This window comes from Sminthopsis crassicaudata, chromosome 1 (assembly GCF_048593235.1).
Source record: "Sminthopsis crassicaudata isolate SCR6 chromosome 1, ASM4859323v1, whole genome shotgun sequence".
Classification (NCBI taxonomy): Eukaryota; Metazoa; Chordata; class Mammalia; order Dasyuromorphia; family Dasyuridae; genus Sminthopsis; species Sminthopsis crassicaudata.
Window position 1 is genome coordinate 352,153,304 of NC_133617.1, and position 17,705 is coordinate 352,171,008.

The window sequence follows — 17,705 nt, forward strand, 5'->3', positions numbered from 1 at the left end:
TAGGGAGTCATTTCATGCAATCTGTTTCCCTGGTACCTAATATAATGCCTGGTATACAAAAAAAAAAAGCTTTAAAATTCTTTTTTAATGTATTTTGCTTCTCAAGACTCCTATATCACCTTATCTCTACTTCTTAACAGAGATGCTTGCTTCTACTTTAATTGAGAAAATAGGCAGAATGTTCTGAACTCCCTTTTTTTCTTAGACTACACATCAAGATCTATCATCCCCAACTCTCTCCTCCTTTGGTCCAATTTCTGCCTAAGAGGAGGTCCTTCTCTGCCCAGGTCAAACCTCCAATTTGTGCCTTTGGGACCATCAGCTCCTGAAGACTAACTTTTCTTTTTCTTTCAGGAAGCAGATATAGTGGACAGAGTCCTGGTTCAGGAGGCAAAGAATCTGGGTTCAAATTGTACCTGTGACAACTAGTCATATAACCTTACACAGATCACTTAACCTTAAACACCTGGACTACTTCTGAAATTCTTTCCAACTCTCGATCTATGTTTCTAAGATCTAATCTTTAACTGTTCCTTTCTCTGACGACTGCACATTTAGATTGTGTTCAAATCTTTCTATCCTTAAAAAACCTTCTCTTTGTTCATAACCAAAAAATTTAGGCAAACTAAAATACTCACCTCTGCCCTCTCCCCACCTCCTTTTTTTCCCATTACTTTTCTCTCCTCCCACCCTCCCCCTTTTTTTCTCTTACCTTTCCACACACACACATTTCTATTTTTTCCATTTTCATTGTACTGTCTTTTTTCATAGACCATAATCATGAAGTGACACATTTTGCAAATTACATACTGTAGTCACTGAGTAAAGTATCATATTCCCATTTCTGAATTTGAAAAGTTGGTGAACTTATATTTTTCTCTAAAGAAAAACTGAAATAAGTTGTTTTTTATTTGGATGTGCATTTATATGGATCTTATTCTCTGGTTCTTGAAAAAAGATTCTTCACTCTAGTCATTACTGGGAAAACAGAAAAAGAAGGAATGAGGAAATGTGGTCTAAGAGGGTGACAAGGCATCATAGTAGGGCTTATTTGTTTTTAGAGTAGAAAAGAACAGCACAAAGATTTACTGGAGAAGTTAATACTAAATCACACATTACAAAGAAATCATTTTCTTTCATAGGGTTTGGTTAAGATGAACAGCTTTCACTCCCCCCAGGAAGAGACAAGTTCATGAAAGCCCAACTTGTTTTCCAGTGGTCTAAAAAGCCCCTAACAACAGCAACTGCCAAAATCGTGAAGGTCTTTAAATGCTAAACAGAGAAACTTGTACTTTTTCAGGGACAATAAAGCCCCCAAAACTTCTTGAGCTGGGAAAGACAAGGCCATATTTGCAGAGTCAAAGATAGATTAGAGAGATGTGAGGACAGAGACTTACTGCAGTAGTATATTGAGGTCTAGTGTCAAACTCAAATAGAAATGGGACCTGTTAAATTGTACATAAATTATCTATGCTTTACTGTATTTTTATTTATTTTGTTAAATATTTCCTGGTTCACTTTTTACATTTTAATCTGGTTGAGGCTGCAGCAGGTTTGGCTGAGTGCTTGACATTTCTGATTTGGGTGAAAGATGGTAAGGGCCTGAACTAGGACGGTGGCCATGAGAGTGCCCATTTCTAATCAATACTTCCCGAAAACCCTCTGAATAAATAATTTCAATGTTTACGTCTCAGACACTCAGCACAGAGTCTCCAGGCTTTGTATGCCTCTGCCCTGTGTGAAAACTGGAGGATCTCAGTTTAATATAAGTGTTGGATTCATGTCATAAGGATTTCTGGGTGGCAGATGTGGGATCTAAGCTCAGAACAGGGGTAAGAAATGTTGAGAAGGTAGAGATGGCAAGACTTGTCAACTGACTAGTTCTGTGGAATGAGAGGGAAGAGTCAAGAATGCCACAATGGCTGCAAATCTAGGTGACTAAAACAACTGTAGCACTCTAAAAATAAAAAGATAAGTGAGAAGGGACAAACTCCAGGAGAAAGTCTGACTGCCCAGCATCTCTTCTCACATTCTTTACTCTGAAGCCACCCTGGCCTCTGGGCTGCTTCCCAGACACCAGTTCTAAGTTGTCTCTGTTGCCTGCAATGCCCTCCTTCCTCATCCCACCTCTCAGAACCCTTAACTCTCCTTAGGGGTCAGTTCAAATGCCATCTCCTTCAAAAGGACAGAGAAAGAAAATGACTATATTTTAGGCATTTACTATGTTGTCAGGCATGCTGCTAAGCACTCAGCCAACATCTCATTTGATTCTCACAACCACTTTGGGAGGTTTTGGTATTATTTCCATTTTATATAAGAGGAAAGTGAGGTTAAGAGACTTACCCAGGGACAACATAATTAGTCAGACAGAGACTGGGGTCAAACTTGAACTAAGGTCTTCCTGATTCTAAGCCCAGTGCTCTATCTACAGCACTTCCTATTGTTCAGTCATACCTAACTCTTCCTGACCCTGTAGATCACACTGTTCATGGGAGTTTCTTGGTAAAAATATTGGAGTGATTTGCCATTTTCTTCTCCAGTGGATTAAAGCAAACAGGATTGAGTGACTTGCCCAGGGTCATATAGGTAGTGTCTGAACCTGGATTTGTCTTTCTGAGTCTAGGCTGAGCATTCTATCCACTGAGCTATCTAGCTACTTCTAACTGTACAACCTAGGTGCCCTTAAAGGATTTTCAAAAGGACTTTCTGAGTTTCACAAATTATTAGTGTCCCACCCTGCAAAATAATTTTGGATTTATTTTGTATATATTCTATGTAAAAAGTGAATGTTATCCCAACTACCAGAAGACCATAAGTTCTTTGAGGGCAGGGATTATCTAGACCACTTTTTATAGTTATTATCATGGTCCAGAGCCCAGCATATAAATGTTTACAAAATGTTTTATTCATTAACTATTCTGTAAATTTTTTTAAACCCAAATCCTCCATCTGCTTACACTTATAGCTGTCTGCTATGGCTTTGGTTTATCTGGTTCTTTGCTTCTCACACCCCAGGATACATTCTATTCTATCTCAAAGTAAACTCTGAGAATACATCTTCAAGAAAAAGGTAGAGTGGGGGGGAAGAGGCAAAGAAAATTAGAGAGAAACAAAGTTGGCAGGCCAAATAAAAATGCTAGAGAAAAAACTGGAAGAAAAAAAAAAACAACCCCAAATCCAGTATGGTCTTTCTTGCCATACTGGCTTCCCCTTTAGGAGTCACACATATCAAAAATAATCCACATTTATTCATAGGCATTCATTGTTGTTTTGCCTAAGCTATAAAGTGTTAGTCACTTCAAAACATTCTGACTGTTACATAACCATATTTGTAGTAAGGAATCTTTTTACAGAAGATGCCAGAGCCTTCTGATTTCCAGAAGTATACAAATATCAAAGGCTGGATATTTGGGGGAGGTATGAGGCAGGGTACTGGGGGTTCATTTTCTGCAAAGGCAGCTTTTTCCCCCTCTCCCCTCACTGAAGAGTTAAAGAGTTGCTCCCCCCCCCATCTGCTCAAGAAGCTGCTGCCCATTTCTAATTAAGACCCTGAAAAGGGCTTCCAAATTCTAAAGCCTTCTAAACAAACCATTTAGATGTTTATATATCAGAAACTTGGCCTAGAGTCCTCAAGCCTCATGTGCCTCTGCCTTTGTGCAACCTGGAGACTGGAGGTACTTCTAATGTGGGTTCTGTCATGTGGGTCATAGGATAGCAAATGTGGTTCTTAAGACCTGGTAATTCTGAGTTTGTTCAATTTTAACCATTTAGCAAACATCTAAAGGACTTGTCTCAACAACTTTTAAGATTCTCCATGAAACAAAATGGTAACTTCATTTTGCTCATAATCAAAACGGCCTATTCTTAAACAAAACCCATAAATCTAAGCCAAATCTACCCCCTGGCAAGTCATCCTCCTCTGTTCATTATCATGCTTCGGCAGTTTCTTTACGCTGTCCCTGTGTACATAAGTTGCCCATATTTGATTGAAATAAGGAGAAAATGATGTCATGGAAAGATAGCAGGAAGGGGACTTAGGTATGCCCTTGATCAATGCTCAAAGTGCTTCAGGCCTACTCAAACTCTGAAGTAGAAGAAGCCTTACTCGATTTTCACAACTGTCTTGAAAGATCTCACCTCATCTTGTTCAGTCTTTGAATGCCCAGGAGATTCTCTGGGCAGTTCTTCTCCTGGGGCCTTGGGTCTTGGTTTATGTTTCAACCTTCCCTGAACTTTTTTCTATCAGAATTTTCTAAGAGCAGTCCATCAACTCAGAGCTCTGCTCTCTCCTAGATAACATGAGCTGATGAACCTGGGACTAAAGTATTTTAATGTGCAATCCTAGAACTGTTTAACTTAAAACAATTTGATAATCATCTTCATATAAATCATATTTAGGAACACACTGTAAAGAGCAGGCTAATTTTGTAGCTATCTTTGCTATAATAGTCATGCTGCATTTCGGAGAAATCTATATAACTATCACATTTTTTATGACTTATTAAGACCAAAAAAAGTTAAGGAAAAACTATTACATAGTAAGAGAGATGAGTATTTCTCTCTTATAATAATAACCAATTATTGAACTAGAATTGCATTTTTTTCCCCCTTCCTAATTTTTTACTCACTATTAGGTCAAATCAGGCTCAGATTAATAGGGCTGATAATGAGATTGAATTTAACATTTTCCTCAATCTAGTTCAGACTCTACCCAACTGGGGAAGTCCAGTAGTGTTCTACTCAGACTCTTCCAATAGTGAGGAAGGCAGGGGAAAGTGAAAGGAAGAGAGTGTAAATCCTTTGGATTGCCCCAGGCTGGGGGTGGGCTGGGTAGACCTAAGTAAGAGTGACATAATCAAAGTCACACTCCCCAACCCCTCTTTAGAATAAGGTCCACAAATCATTACAATATTCATTCTTCTCATTAATTGTTAACCAAAGTTGATTGCCACTGTTTGAGAACACCCGTTCTTCCAAGGTCAAAAGGCTGCCTAGATGGGTCTTTGTCCTTTAAGAGACAGCCAAGATAAGATCAAAATGGGTTTATGATCTAGGCATAAAGAATGAGATTATTAAAAAAAAAAAAAAAAAAAAAAAAGAATGAGATTATAAACAAATTAGAACACAGGATAGGTTACCTCTCAGACCTGCGGAGGAGGAAGGAATTTTTGACTACAGAAGTACTAGAGATCATTATTGATCATAAAGTAGAAAATTTTGATTATATCAAATTAAAAAGTTTTTGTACAAACAAAACTAAGGCAGACAAGATTAGAGGGAAGCAATAAACTGGGAAAACATTTTTACAGTCAAAGATTCCAATAAAGGCCTCATTTCCAAAATGTATAGAGAATTAACTCTATAAGAAATCAAGCCATTCTCCAATTGATAAATGGTCAAAGGACAGGAACAGACAATAGTTCTGGTCATATAAAAAAGTGCTCCAAATCATTATTGATCAGAGAAATACAAATTAAGACAACTCTGAGATACCACTACAAACCTCTCAGATTAGCTAAGGTAACAGGAAAAATTAATAATGAATGTTGGAGGGGATGTGGGAAAACTGGGACACCGATGCATTGTTGGTGGAGTTGTGAAAGAATCCAATCATTCTGGAGAGCAATTTGGAATTATGCCCCAAAAGTTATCAAACTGTACATATCCTTTGATCCAGCAGTGCTACTACTGGGTTTATATCCCAAGGAAATACTAAAGAAGGGAAAGGGACCTGTATGTGTCAGAATGTTTGTGGCAGCTCTCTTTGTGGTGGCCAGAAACTGGAAACTGAGTGGATGCCCATCAATTGGAAAATGGCTGAATAAATTGTGGTATGTGAATATTAAGGAATATTATTGTTCTGTAAGAAATGACCAGCAGGATCATTTCAGAAAGGCCTGGAGAGACTTACATGAACTGATGCTGAGTGAAATGAGCAGGACCAGGAGATCATTATACACTTCAACAACAATACTATATGATGATCACATGGTTCTCTTCAACAATGAGAATCAAATCAGTTCCAATTCAAACATTATTAAGGGTTCACAAAGTATAAAGCAATGTGATGGGACACCAAGTATATAAAAAATAAAAATGACATGGTCCCTTTCCTCAAAGAACTTGCAATCTATTAGGGAAATGAAACCCAGAAGTAACCAAATAATGAAAAAACATGATTAAGTAGATGGAAAGGTGGCTAAATGCACAAAATTTCTCATATCTTCTCTTTCCATAAGAAATCCCCAAAGAAATTAAAAGAATCCCAAAGCTCCAACATTTGCCAATTATCACACCAGTTATTAGCTAGAAAGCTGTCAGTGGTTTTTTTTCTAAAGGTCTGATTATCAAGCCTCCCTTTCCCAACAACCCAAAGGGCTCCCTATTGCCTAAAGAATCAGTTAGAAAACCTCTCAATCTGACATTTAGATCTCCTCACAACTTATTTCCTTCCTTTCTTTCTATCTAGTCTTCTCTTTGATTCCCCTCCTCATATGCTGCACTTCAGCTATACCAGCCTACATACACACACCCAGCAACCCAATTCCTGTCTCCTGCCTTTGCACTGGCCCTCACCTTAGAACACACACAGGTCTTCATGTCTGCTTCTGAGAATCCCTGATTTCCTTAGATGATGCTCTGCTCAAGTGTCACCACTCCTCCTCAGAAGATAGTGCCCTCCTTCTCCAAACTCCGGTGGATTAATTTAGTGTATGTGTATATGTATATGTGTGTGTGTGGTATGTATGTGTATATGCCAATACTATCTCATCCATTAGAATATAAGCTCCTCAAGGGCAAGGACTTTAACTTGTCTTTGTATTTCTAACAACTAGGACATTATTGTGTGTCTGGCACACAATAGTGATTTAATAAATGCTTACTGCTTGATTTATTGAAAGACAAGTCCTTTAGCTTACCTGAGCGTTAAACTCATCTGTAAAATGTAATTAATAATAAGCTACTTCATTTACAAGGTTACTGTGGAGGAAAAAAATACACTTTGAACAAAGCACTACTTAAAATATGAGTGATTAGTCTTGTTAGTCTACAGCCAATGCCCTGACCCAGGTTGTCACTACTACCTCCCCAACAATCTCCTAAGTTTTCTCCACCTTTGTTTCAAAACTCATGTTTGATCACCATCCTAACAGCCAGGCTTCTCAACTCCTTTTATATCTATCTCCTCTTTATTACATGACCCACTCCACAAAGAGTCACATCTTAGACTTTATCAGCTATAGAAACTCTTCAGCCTATAAAAGGTAACCTTAGAAACCTCTTCTCGAAATACAATCTCCTGTAGCTCTACCTTTCTAGATTCTAATAACTTCTGAATAGTAACAAATGTAAATACATCGAGAGAGGGAGGAATAACAACAGGGGAAGTGGGGATGGTAGCATTTGAGTTAGGCTTGAGAGGATGGATGAAGAGTTCATAGAGGATCATGGGATGATGACAAAACAAATACTGAAATCAACTAGGGATGAAGACAGGAAACAGGAAAGACAGGAAGACAATCAATCAAATGATGAAGTACTTACAAAAGGTTAAAAAGTGTTCTACAGCAGTTAGTGCTTCTGATTTTTTGAGGTCTCTTTTTATAATAAAAAAAGATTTACTGGATTCTAAATGACAGTATTAGTATCCAATAATCGAAACAAAACAAAACAAAAACATCTTGTAGCAGGAATATGCAAGTGGCTACACAATCCTTTGATGTTTCTTAAACTCCTTTTGATCACTTGGGGTTCATCATGTAACTCATATTTGTGACAATCTTAATCTGCTGTGGAATTTTACCAGTTAGCTTGCTTAAAACACCCAGATCTAGGCCTCTTGTGACTATGTATTCTAATAAGCTCCCATTCCACATACCCTGTTCCTGGGCATAAGGCCATCACTGGCAAGATGGTCTGAAGTTGGAACATTATGTGATCCTTAATCTACTCTACATTTAGATGTAGATGCTCAGATGCTTAGAAGGAAATGCCCTCTCCTCAGTCAGAAATGAGAGAGTAATGCCTTACTTCTGTTCAGATGATCAGGAGAACATCATAAAAAAATCCCAAATAAAAGCTCTACTCAAATCCCCACTTCTGTCCCACTCCAGGCCAATGCTTAGATGTCTACTCCCACATCCCAGGGAGATCACTTAACTCCTTGGTACAATACTGTCCCTCCCCTTCCCTGTTTAGGTACCACTGGGCCACTGACTTTTGGACCCCCCAATCACTGACAATACTGAGGTCAACAAAGCATCCTATAAGAATCCTAAAGTTGTCTCTTCTTAACATAATCCAAATAAACAAGCTGGATTGATAGCAAGTCATGCTAAACCACAGGGAACTTCCTTTACTTCATGAGCTGCTGACCAAAGTTGAGATTAGGTGTCCTAGCAGCCAGAAGGCCCAGTCATTGAACATTATGCTTCGTTAGTAGAGGGAATCCCTCTCCCCTAACACTCTCATTGTCTAAAACTGGGACAACTTAACCACTTGGACACACAGTTATCCTGAGAGGCAGCCAACAGACATCCTGATAAGCATGGCCTGTGAGTGGAGGGAATTGATATTTCAACAGAAAGCTCTCTTCTCTCCCACATATGAGGTGATATCCTGATAAGCATGATTCAGTGATTCAAGATTCTAATTCAAGGGCAGAGGCTCTTTGTACTGTCCTTCAGTGACAAAGAACTCATTCCTTCTTTTTAGATCCATGAGTATTGACCAAGGCTGTGATTAGAGCCCTTATCAGGGCCTGGGCCATGAGCCTAAGCAACTGGCAGCCCTCCTTCTCTTTTATCCCCTTAGATTCATAAGCCACGGAGCAGTGGCAGGCTTTCAAGTCAGCTGTGCCCCAGTAGTAGAGAACTCCTGCTCAAATGTGGTCAAGGAAAGGTTAGAGAAATACCTTTTAACAAAAACTACAATGAATTCATGAACAGTTTTAAGTGTATTTGTCCAAGATTGATGAGTAAACAAGTTTGACATCTTATGAAATTCAACAATAAACAAGTCAGATGACCTATTCCAGAAGGAGCAGCACTAAAGGTCATGTTTCATTCTGAAAGACAGAAAAAAAAAAAATGTTTCCTACTTGGTATAAATAAATGACGCAAAACCTATTATTCATACTATATATTTTGCTGTGCTAAAGAACAAAACTTGGTAAACATAGAGATCACTTCAAATAACTGTTCTCTTGAAGGGTCCACAGCACAAAGGTTGGAAACCACTGTATTAGAGGTCTGTAGATGACAGACCCAAAGATTAGAAATAGGCTTTACATGAAAATAGCTTCAACTTCAAAGAAAAAGAACTCTCTTTTCTCTCCTCTTCATTTAAAATCTACATTGTCTATTTATACTACCATCCCCAAATAATGAATTTTACTGTCTATCATTCCCTCTGGACTTTTTTTTTAAGAAAGCATGGTTAAAAACATTGTTCCTTGAAATCATATAACAAGCTCTAATTTTGCTTAGTAATTTCAGCAGCCCATAGATTTATTGATCATTTCCAGATCAATGATTGTCAGATATTTTTGTCTAGCCCAAATATCTTTCCTGATTGCATTCTGTAACTGTCTTAGAGAACATCTTAAACTGGATGCTCACAGACATCTTAAATTCAACTGAACTCATTATCTTTCCCTCCTAACCCTCCCATCTTCCTAATTCCCTTATTACTGTCAAGGGTAAGACCATTCTATCGGTCTCTTAGGCCTACAAAAAACCTAGGTGTCATCCTCAATACTTCACTCTTTCCCACCTCCCAGATCCAATCATTCGTCAAGTCCTATCATTTCTATCTTTATAATAACTCTTGTATATGTCACATTTATTTTCTCTGACTGATACCACCCTGATTCAGGCCCTCATCACCTTAACCCTGAACATCTATCTACAAGAGCTTTTTGGTTGGTCTCTCTTCCCTCTATACATACTCTTCTCAGCTGTCAAAATGAGCTTCTAGGGATAACCATGTCACTCGATGATTCAATAAATGCCAGTAATTCTTTATTACCACCAAGATCAAATATAAAATCCTCTGTTTCGCTCTGAACGACCTGGTAATTGAACTATTTTCTAATTTCCCAGGCTGCTTATACCTTATTTCTCTCAATGTGCTCTGTGACCCAGAGACACAGCCCTCCTTGCTATCCCCCTGAGCATCTTTGAAGGCTATCCCTAATGCATTCCCTGTCCTAGGCCCCTCCTCCTGGTTTCAAGTATCAACTGAAATCCCACCTTCTTCAGGACAACTTTCCTGGGCCATCTTTACTTTTAAGATTATCTCAGAGTTCTGTATATATCTTGTTTGCATACTGTCTCTCTCATTAGGGTGTGAGCTCCTTGAACATGGAGGCACGTTTTTCCTGCATAGCATAGAGAAGGTGCTTAATAAATGCTAGTTGACTTGATCTGACTGGGTATGAGCAAGTCAATCTCTCAAAATCTGTTTCATCATTTGTAAAATGGGTATAATAATACTTCCACTTCATACAGAGCTCTTGTAAGAAAAAAGCTTTGTAATTCTTATATGCATGATGCAAATGTTATTTATTTTTATCCTTAGCATAATGTTCATATTTCCTTTCTACCCTACAACACACTTCACTTTCCTGAATTTTACAACCTTCTGTTTCCACCAGACATCAAACATAAAACAAGACCACACCTACAGTTGCCTGAACCAGTTTCCAATCTTTTAATTTCCCAACTGGATTCTTCCTGTTTTCTGATTTCTCCTTTTTCCCATACTTCCCCGTAGTTTATCTTTTAGACAATAGGAGTACATGGACCTGATATGACTCTTTTGTATCTCCTCTAGTGCCTAATAACATGTTGGGCTCAAAAGAGAACAATGAAGACTTTCTGATTCAACAGAACTTTATAATAGAATAATAAAGAGAAGAAAGAGAAGCAGGAATGGGGAAAGTAAAAATGACTTTTTTACAAAGGGTCATTTCAAGATGTTTTCTGAGCTGTTTTCCAGGGCAGCATGTGTCAGACACCTGCAGATATTTCAAAATAGAAGCTGTAGTGGACAACTACTTGGACCAGCTCAAAAATGTTAACAAACTTTTTCTAATATGAGAGTAAAATTTCTCTAACTCACAAAAATGCTGATTGACAAATCCAACATCTTCCAAAATCTTTACCAATCTCTCCAATAAGACATGTTATCTCCTACCTATAAATTCTTATGAAATTTACTTACTTGTTTATACCATTCATGTGGCATTTAATATACACTGTCCAATATTATAGTCACTCTCATAAATATCTTATCTCCTCCTCTATTGCATTGAGGGCTCATGGATGACAAAGATCATAGCTCATGGATTTTTATATGCCTTGCAGTAAACAAAACAGCAGCTTGCACATGAGAGATGCTCAACAAAAATTTGTTGAATGAATGACTCAACATGTGATAAACCAATTTGTAAGGAAGCAGTATGTAATGAAAAGGATGTTGGAGTTGATGCGAAAAGAAAAGAACACCACTACAATCATCAGATTTAAAAAAAATCTTTAAAAAAAAAAAAGGATAGTCATTTCATAACTCCCATTTTAAATGCAATATCCATTTTTTTTTTTTTTTTTTTTTTTTATCCCTTGTATTCATTTTTCCAAATTACCCCCCCTCCCTTATTCCCTCCCCCCGACGACAGGCAATACCATACATTTTACATGTGTTACAATATAGTCTAAGTACAATACATGTGTGTGAATATCATTTTCTTGTTGCACAATAAACATTAGAATCCGAAGGTACATGCAACCTGGGCAGACAGATATTAGTGCTAACAATTTACATTCCCCTCCCAGTGTTTCTTCTCTGGGTGTATCTACCTCTGTCCATCATTGATCAACTGGAAGTGAGTTGGATCTTCTTTATGTTGAAGATTTCCACTTCCATCAGAATACATCCTCATACAGTATCGTTGTTGAAGTATACAGTGATCTTCTGGTTCTGCTCATTTCACTCAGCATCAGTTGATTTAAGTCCTCTCCAACCCTCTCTGTATTCCTCCTGCTGGTCATTTCTTACTGAGCAATAATATTCCATAACTTTCATATACCACAATTTACCCAACCATTCTCCAACTGATGGACATCCATTCATCTTCCAGTTTCTAGCTACAACAAAAAGAGCTGCCACAAACATTTTGGCACATATATGTCTCTTTCCGCTCTTTAGTATTTCTTTGGGATATAATCCCAGTAGTAGCGCTGCTGGGTCAAAGGGTATGCACAGTTTGATAACTTTTTGGGCATAATTCCAGATTGCTCTCCAGAATGGCTGGATTCTTTCACAACTCCACCAGCAATGTATTAGTGTCCCAATTTCCCCACATCCCCTCCAACATTTGTCATTATTTGTTCCTGTCATCTTAGCTAATCTGACAGGTGTGTAGTGGTATCTCAGAGTGGTCTTAATTTGCATTTCTCTGATCAGTAGTGATTTGGAACACTCTTTCATGTGAGTGGATATAGTTTCAATTTCTTCCTCTGAGAATTGTCTGTTCATATCCTTTGACCAGTTATCAATTGGAGAATGGTTTTGTTTCTTATAAATTATGGTCAGTTCTCTATATATTTTGGAAATGAGACCTTTGTCAGAACCTTTGTTTTTAAAAATATTTTCCCAATTTGTTACTTCCCTTCTAATCTTGTTTGCATTAGTATTATTTGTACAGAAACTTTTTAGTTTGATGTAATCAAAATCTTCTATTTTGTGATCAATAATGATCTCTAGTTCTCCTCTGGTCATAAATTCCTTCCTCCTCCACAAGTCTGAGAGGTAGATTATCCTCTGTTCCTCTAATCTATTTATTATCTCCCTCTTTATGCCTAAATCATGGACCCATTTTGATCTTATCTTGGTATATGGTGTTAAGTGTGGATCCATATCTAATTTCTGCCATACTAATTTCCAGTTTTCCCAACAGTTTTTTCCGAATAATGAATTTTTATCCCTAATGTTGGAATCTTTGGGTTTGTCAAAGATTAGATTGCTATAGATGTACCCTTTTTTGTCCTTTGTATCTAATCTGTTCCACTGATCTACCGGTCTATTTCTTAGCCAATACCAAATGGTTTTGGTGACTGCTGCTATATAATATAGCTTTAGATCAGGTACACTTAGACCACCTTCCTCTGAGTTTTTTTTCATTAGTTCCCTTGCAATTCTTGACCTTTTATTCTTCCATATGAATTTTGTTGTTATTTTTTCTAGGTCATTAAAATAGTTTCTTGGGAGTCTGATTGGTATAGCACTAAATAAATAGATTAGTTTGGGGAGTATTGTCATCTTTATTATATTCGCTCGGCCTATCCAAGAGCACTGAATGTCTTTCCAATTATTTAAATCTGATTTTATTTTTGTGGCAAGTGTTTTGTAATTTTTCTCATATAATTCCTGACTTTTCTTTGGTAGATGGATTCCCAAATATTTTATACTATCAACATTTGTTTGGAATGGAATTTCTCTTTGTATCTCTTGCTGTTGCATTTTGTTAGTGATATATAAAAATGCCGAGGATTTATGTGGATTTATTTTGTATCCTGCCACTTTGCTGAAATTTTGAATTATTTCTAGTAGCTTTTTAGCAGAGTCTTTGGGGTTCTCTAAGTATACCATCATGTCATCTGCAAAAAGTGATAGTTTGATTTCCTCATTTCCTACTCTAATTCCTTGAATCTCTTTCTCGGCTCTTATTGCCGAGGCTAGCGTTTCTAGTACTATATTGAATAGTAATGGTGATAGTGGGCAACCTTGTTTCACTCCTGATCTTACTGGGAAAGGTTGCAGTTTATTTCTATTGCATATTATGCTTACTGACGGTCTTAAATATATACTCCTGATTATTCTAAGGAATAATCCATTTATTCCTATACTCTCAAGAGTTTTTAGTAGGAATGGATGTTGGATTTTGTCAAATGCTTTTTCTGCATCTATTGAGATGATCATATGGTTCTTATTAATTTGATTATTAATATGGTCAATTATATTAATAGTTTTCCTAATATTAAACCAGCCCTGCATTCCTGGAATAAATCCTACTTGATCATAGTGTATTATCTTGGAGATGATTTTCTGAAGTCTTTTTGCTAATATCTTATTTAAGATTTTAGCATCAATATTCATTAAGGAGATTGGTCTATAATTTTCTTTCTCAGTTTTCGATCTACCTGGTTTAGGTATCAGTACCATGTCTGTGTCATAAAAGGAGTTTGGTAGGACTCCTTCATCCCCTATTTTTTCAAATAATTTATATAACATTGGGGCTAATTGTTCTTTAAATGTTTGGTAGAATTCACATGTGAATCCATCTGGCCCTGGGGATTTTTTCCTGGGGAGTTGATTAATAGCTTGTTCTATTTCTTTTTCTGAAATGGGACTATTTAAGCAATTTATCTCCTCCTCTGTTAATCTAGGGAGCCTATATTTTTGGAGGAAGTCATCCATTTCACTTAAGTTATCAAATTTATTGGCATAAAGTTGGGCAAAGTAACTCCTTATTATTTCTCTAATTTCCTCTTCATTGGTGGAAAGATCCCCCTTTTCATTTGTAAGACTATCAATTTGATTTTCCTCTTTCTTTTTTTTGATCAAATTTACCAAAGGTTTATCTATTTTATTGGCTTTTTCATAAAACCAACTCTTGGTTTTATTTATTAATTCAATAGTTTTTTTACTTTCAATTTTATTGATTTCTCCTTTTAATTTTTGTATTTCGAGTTTAATTTTTGGTTGGGGGTTGCAATATCCATTTTTTAAAAATCCCAAATAATCTTTTTATACTAAAATGTTCATGTTTGCTGATGACTACTAAGCTCAAAATAATGAATTTTAATTAAAAAAAAAAATTAGGCCTGGGATCTGGGGAAAACTTTCTTTTTAAAATGGGAATAATTATTGTTCTGTAAGAAACAACCAACAGGATGATTCAGAAAGGTCTTACATGGACTTAACGTGAACTGCTGCTGAATGAAATGAGCAGAACCGGGAGATCATTATATACCTCAACAACAATACTATATGATGATCGATTCTGATGGACGTGGCCCTCTCCAACAATGAGATGAACCAAATCAGTTCCAATAGAGCAGTGATGAACTGAACCAGCTACACCCAACAAAAGAACTCTGGGAGATGAATATGGACCACTGCATGGAATTTCCAATCCCTCTATTTTTGTCTGACTGCATTTTGGATTTCCTTCACAGGCTAATTGTACACTATTTCAAAGTCCGGTTCTTTTTGTTCAGCAAAACAACTGTTTGGACATGTATATATATATATATATATATATATATATATATATATATATATATATATATATATATATATATATTGTATTTAATTTATACTTTAACATATTTAACATGTATTAGTCAACCTGCCATCTGGGGGGGGGGGGAAGGAGGGGAAAAATTGAAACAAAAGGTTTGGCAATTGTCAATGTTGTAAAATTACCCATGCATATATCTGGTAAATAAAAACTATTAAAATTTTAAAAATTAAAAAAAAAAGAAAGAAAATGGGGATAATAACAGTAGTACCTAAATCAGAGATTTCCTGTGGGAATTAAATGGGATAATTATGTAACATGTTTGCAGATCTTAAATGTATGGATAACTTAAATAAATGTATAAATGCCAGTTATTATTAGTACATCTTAAAAAGGTAAGGAAGGCAGAAGAATCTGCATGGGGCCACATCAAGTTGTATTATATGTTAAAGTATCACATGATAGTTTTTCCAGATCAGTTTGTTGCAGTGAAAAGAGTGATGAATGTGTGTGAAAGAATCTGACCTAATCTTCCTGGTCCTCAATTTCCTCATCTGTAAAATTCATTATTTGTTCTAGATGGCTCTCTGCCAATTCCCTGTAGCCTTAAATCTTCACTGGACTTTGGGTAAATCCTTTAATCTTTAATTTTCTCAGGTGTCAAAGATCGTACTGGACTGGATGACTTCTAAGATAACTTTCCATTTTAAAGCTGTGATCATATATAGTTAAATAATAAATTGCAGTGAACCAATTCAATAGGAATCTGTCTTCTCAATTCCCCATAGGGGAACCAACGAACTAAAAAAAATCAGGAATGGCAAACTGCTGGCTACTTTGATAGCGCTGTATTAGATACCGGGAAAACAGACACGGGGAAGTTTAAATCAGAGTCTGGGACTTTTAGGAGATGTCACTTTACTAATGAGGACAGCTAATACCTACAACAAGGAAGAGTTAAAGGAGCTCAGGGAGCAAATGATGATGTGAAGTTCATAAAAATCTGGAGTTGTGAGATGGAAGAGACATGGAAAAGGAGGGTAATACATGAATCTTTTTAAAAAATAGACAGAATTTGGCGGAGCGGATATAAAATCAATGAGTCAAACATGATCCCACTTTCTATCAAGAGTGATTAAACCAAAGCACAAAACAACAACAAAAAAGCACCAAAAAAAAAAAAAGCACAAAAAAAGCCTGCTGGTTCCATTAGCAGAGGAGCGCAGTCTTAGCTCCATTTGATATCAGAAGACACTGGCTTTGTGTCCTTTACCACCTGTGGGAATTCCGGTTATCCCTTCCAGGGATTCCCAAACTAAGGCCCGCTGAGGACTATGCAGCCACCAGGTTATGGCAAATGGGCTGAGGGGCAGAGACAGAGTGTGAGCTTTTGTTTTTACTATAGTCCGGCCCTCCAATAGTCTGAGAAACAGTGAATTGGCCCCTTATTCAAAAAGTTTGAGGACCGCTGATAGGTTAACCTTATCCTCATCTGAGACTAAGAGACCCGGCCTAATCTGCGGCCCAGACACCTTTTGGCTCTACATCTAGGTTCCCCCCAAATTTAGAGGGATCGCTTAATTTGGCCGTATCACAAAGTTCGGGTTTCCCCAGATTAATTCTGTTCATGGGGGACCGAGAGAAATGTCCTCCGTCCCCCAGTATCCAGTTGTCTACAGGACATCAGGGCCAACGTAAAAGAGCTACAGAAGAGCCTGGTTTTGGCTTAGTTTCTCGTGGAGTGGGGGAGGGGGGCAAAAGGACAACTTCCCCAGGTAAACTAAGAGCCAGCCCCCTTTTACACGCGGTCCCACTTCATGAGCGCATGCGCACAACGCCGCTCCAAGGAGGCGTTCCCTTCCCCCTCTCGCCCTCACTCGTACGCATGCGCGGAGCTCCGCGGAGCCGGTACCTGGGGGAAGCCGGCAGCCCCCACTTTCTTCTTCTTGCTGCTGCTGTAGCCGCCGCCGCCGCCGCCGCTGCCGTTGTTCGCTGGGCTGGCTGGCCTTTTCTTGCTGTTTCTCGCCGTCGCTGGAGTGGCGGCCGTAGCGGCCACTATAGGGAGTTGCGCGGCCATCACTCTCCCGTCCTCGGCCCCTCCCCTCCCCTCCCCTCCCTCTTTTCCCACTCGCCCCCTCCCCCGGGTCTCAGGCGTGCGAGGCCGCTTCCGCCAAGCCGGGTAAAACCCGGGCTGGATTGGAACGTGCTTGCGTAGTCCTTCTGGCCGCAGACAAAACCCGGAAGGCCGGATGCGTCCGGGATCGTGGACTGAGCAAGCGAGGCTTGAGCGCTGACAGCGAAGGAGCCTGGATCGCGCTCCCCTCCGGTGTTAATTGTTTTGGCGTAGCGTAGTCCCTGGCTAAGGTTTTGGTGGGCGCTTAATAAATGCTTTATTGCA

General features: G+C 38.1%; 1 protein-coding gene across 3 annotated transcripts in view; it reads right to left on the bottom strand.

Annotated features, from left to right (window-relative positions):
• INO80C (INO80 complex subunit C) overlaps positions 1-17,480 on the bottom strand; it is a 55,309-nt gene extending 37,829 nt beyond the window's left edge. The window contains exon 1 of one of the 3 annotated variants that reach the window (XM_074279213.1): positions 17,220-17,480. In XM_074279213.1, the coding sequence (XP_074135314.1) occupies positions 17,220-17,384 (165 nt within the window). In that variant the 5' untranslated portion in view covers positions 17,385-17,480. The remainder of the gene's footprint in view (positions 1-17,219) is intronic. The other 2 variants (XM_074279214.1, XM_074279215.1) reach the window with 2 other exon arrangements.
• Between the last annotated feature and the right edge of the window lie 225 nt (positions 17,481-17,705).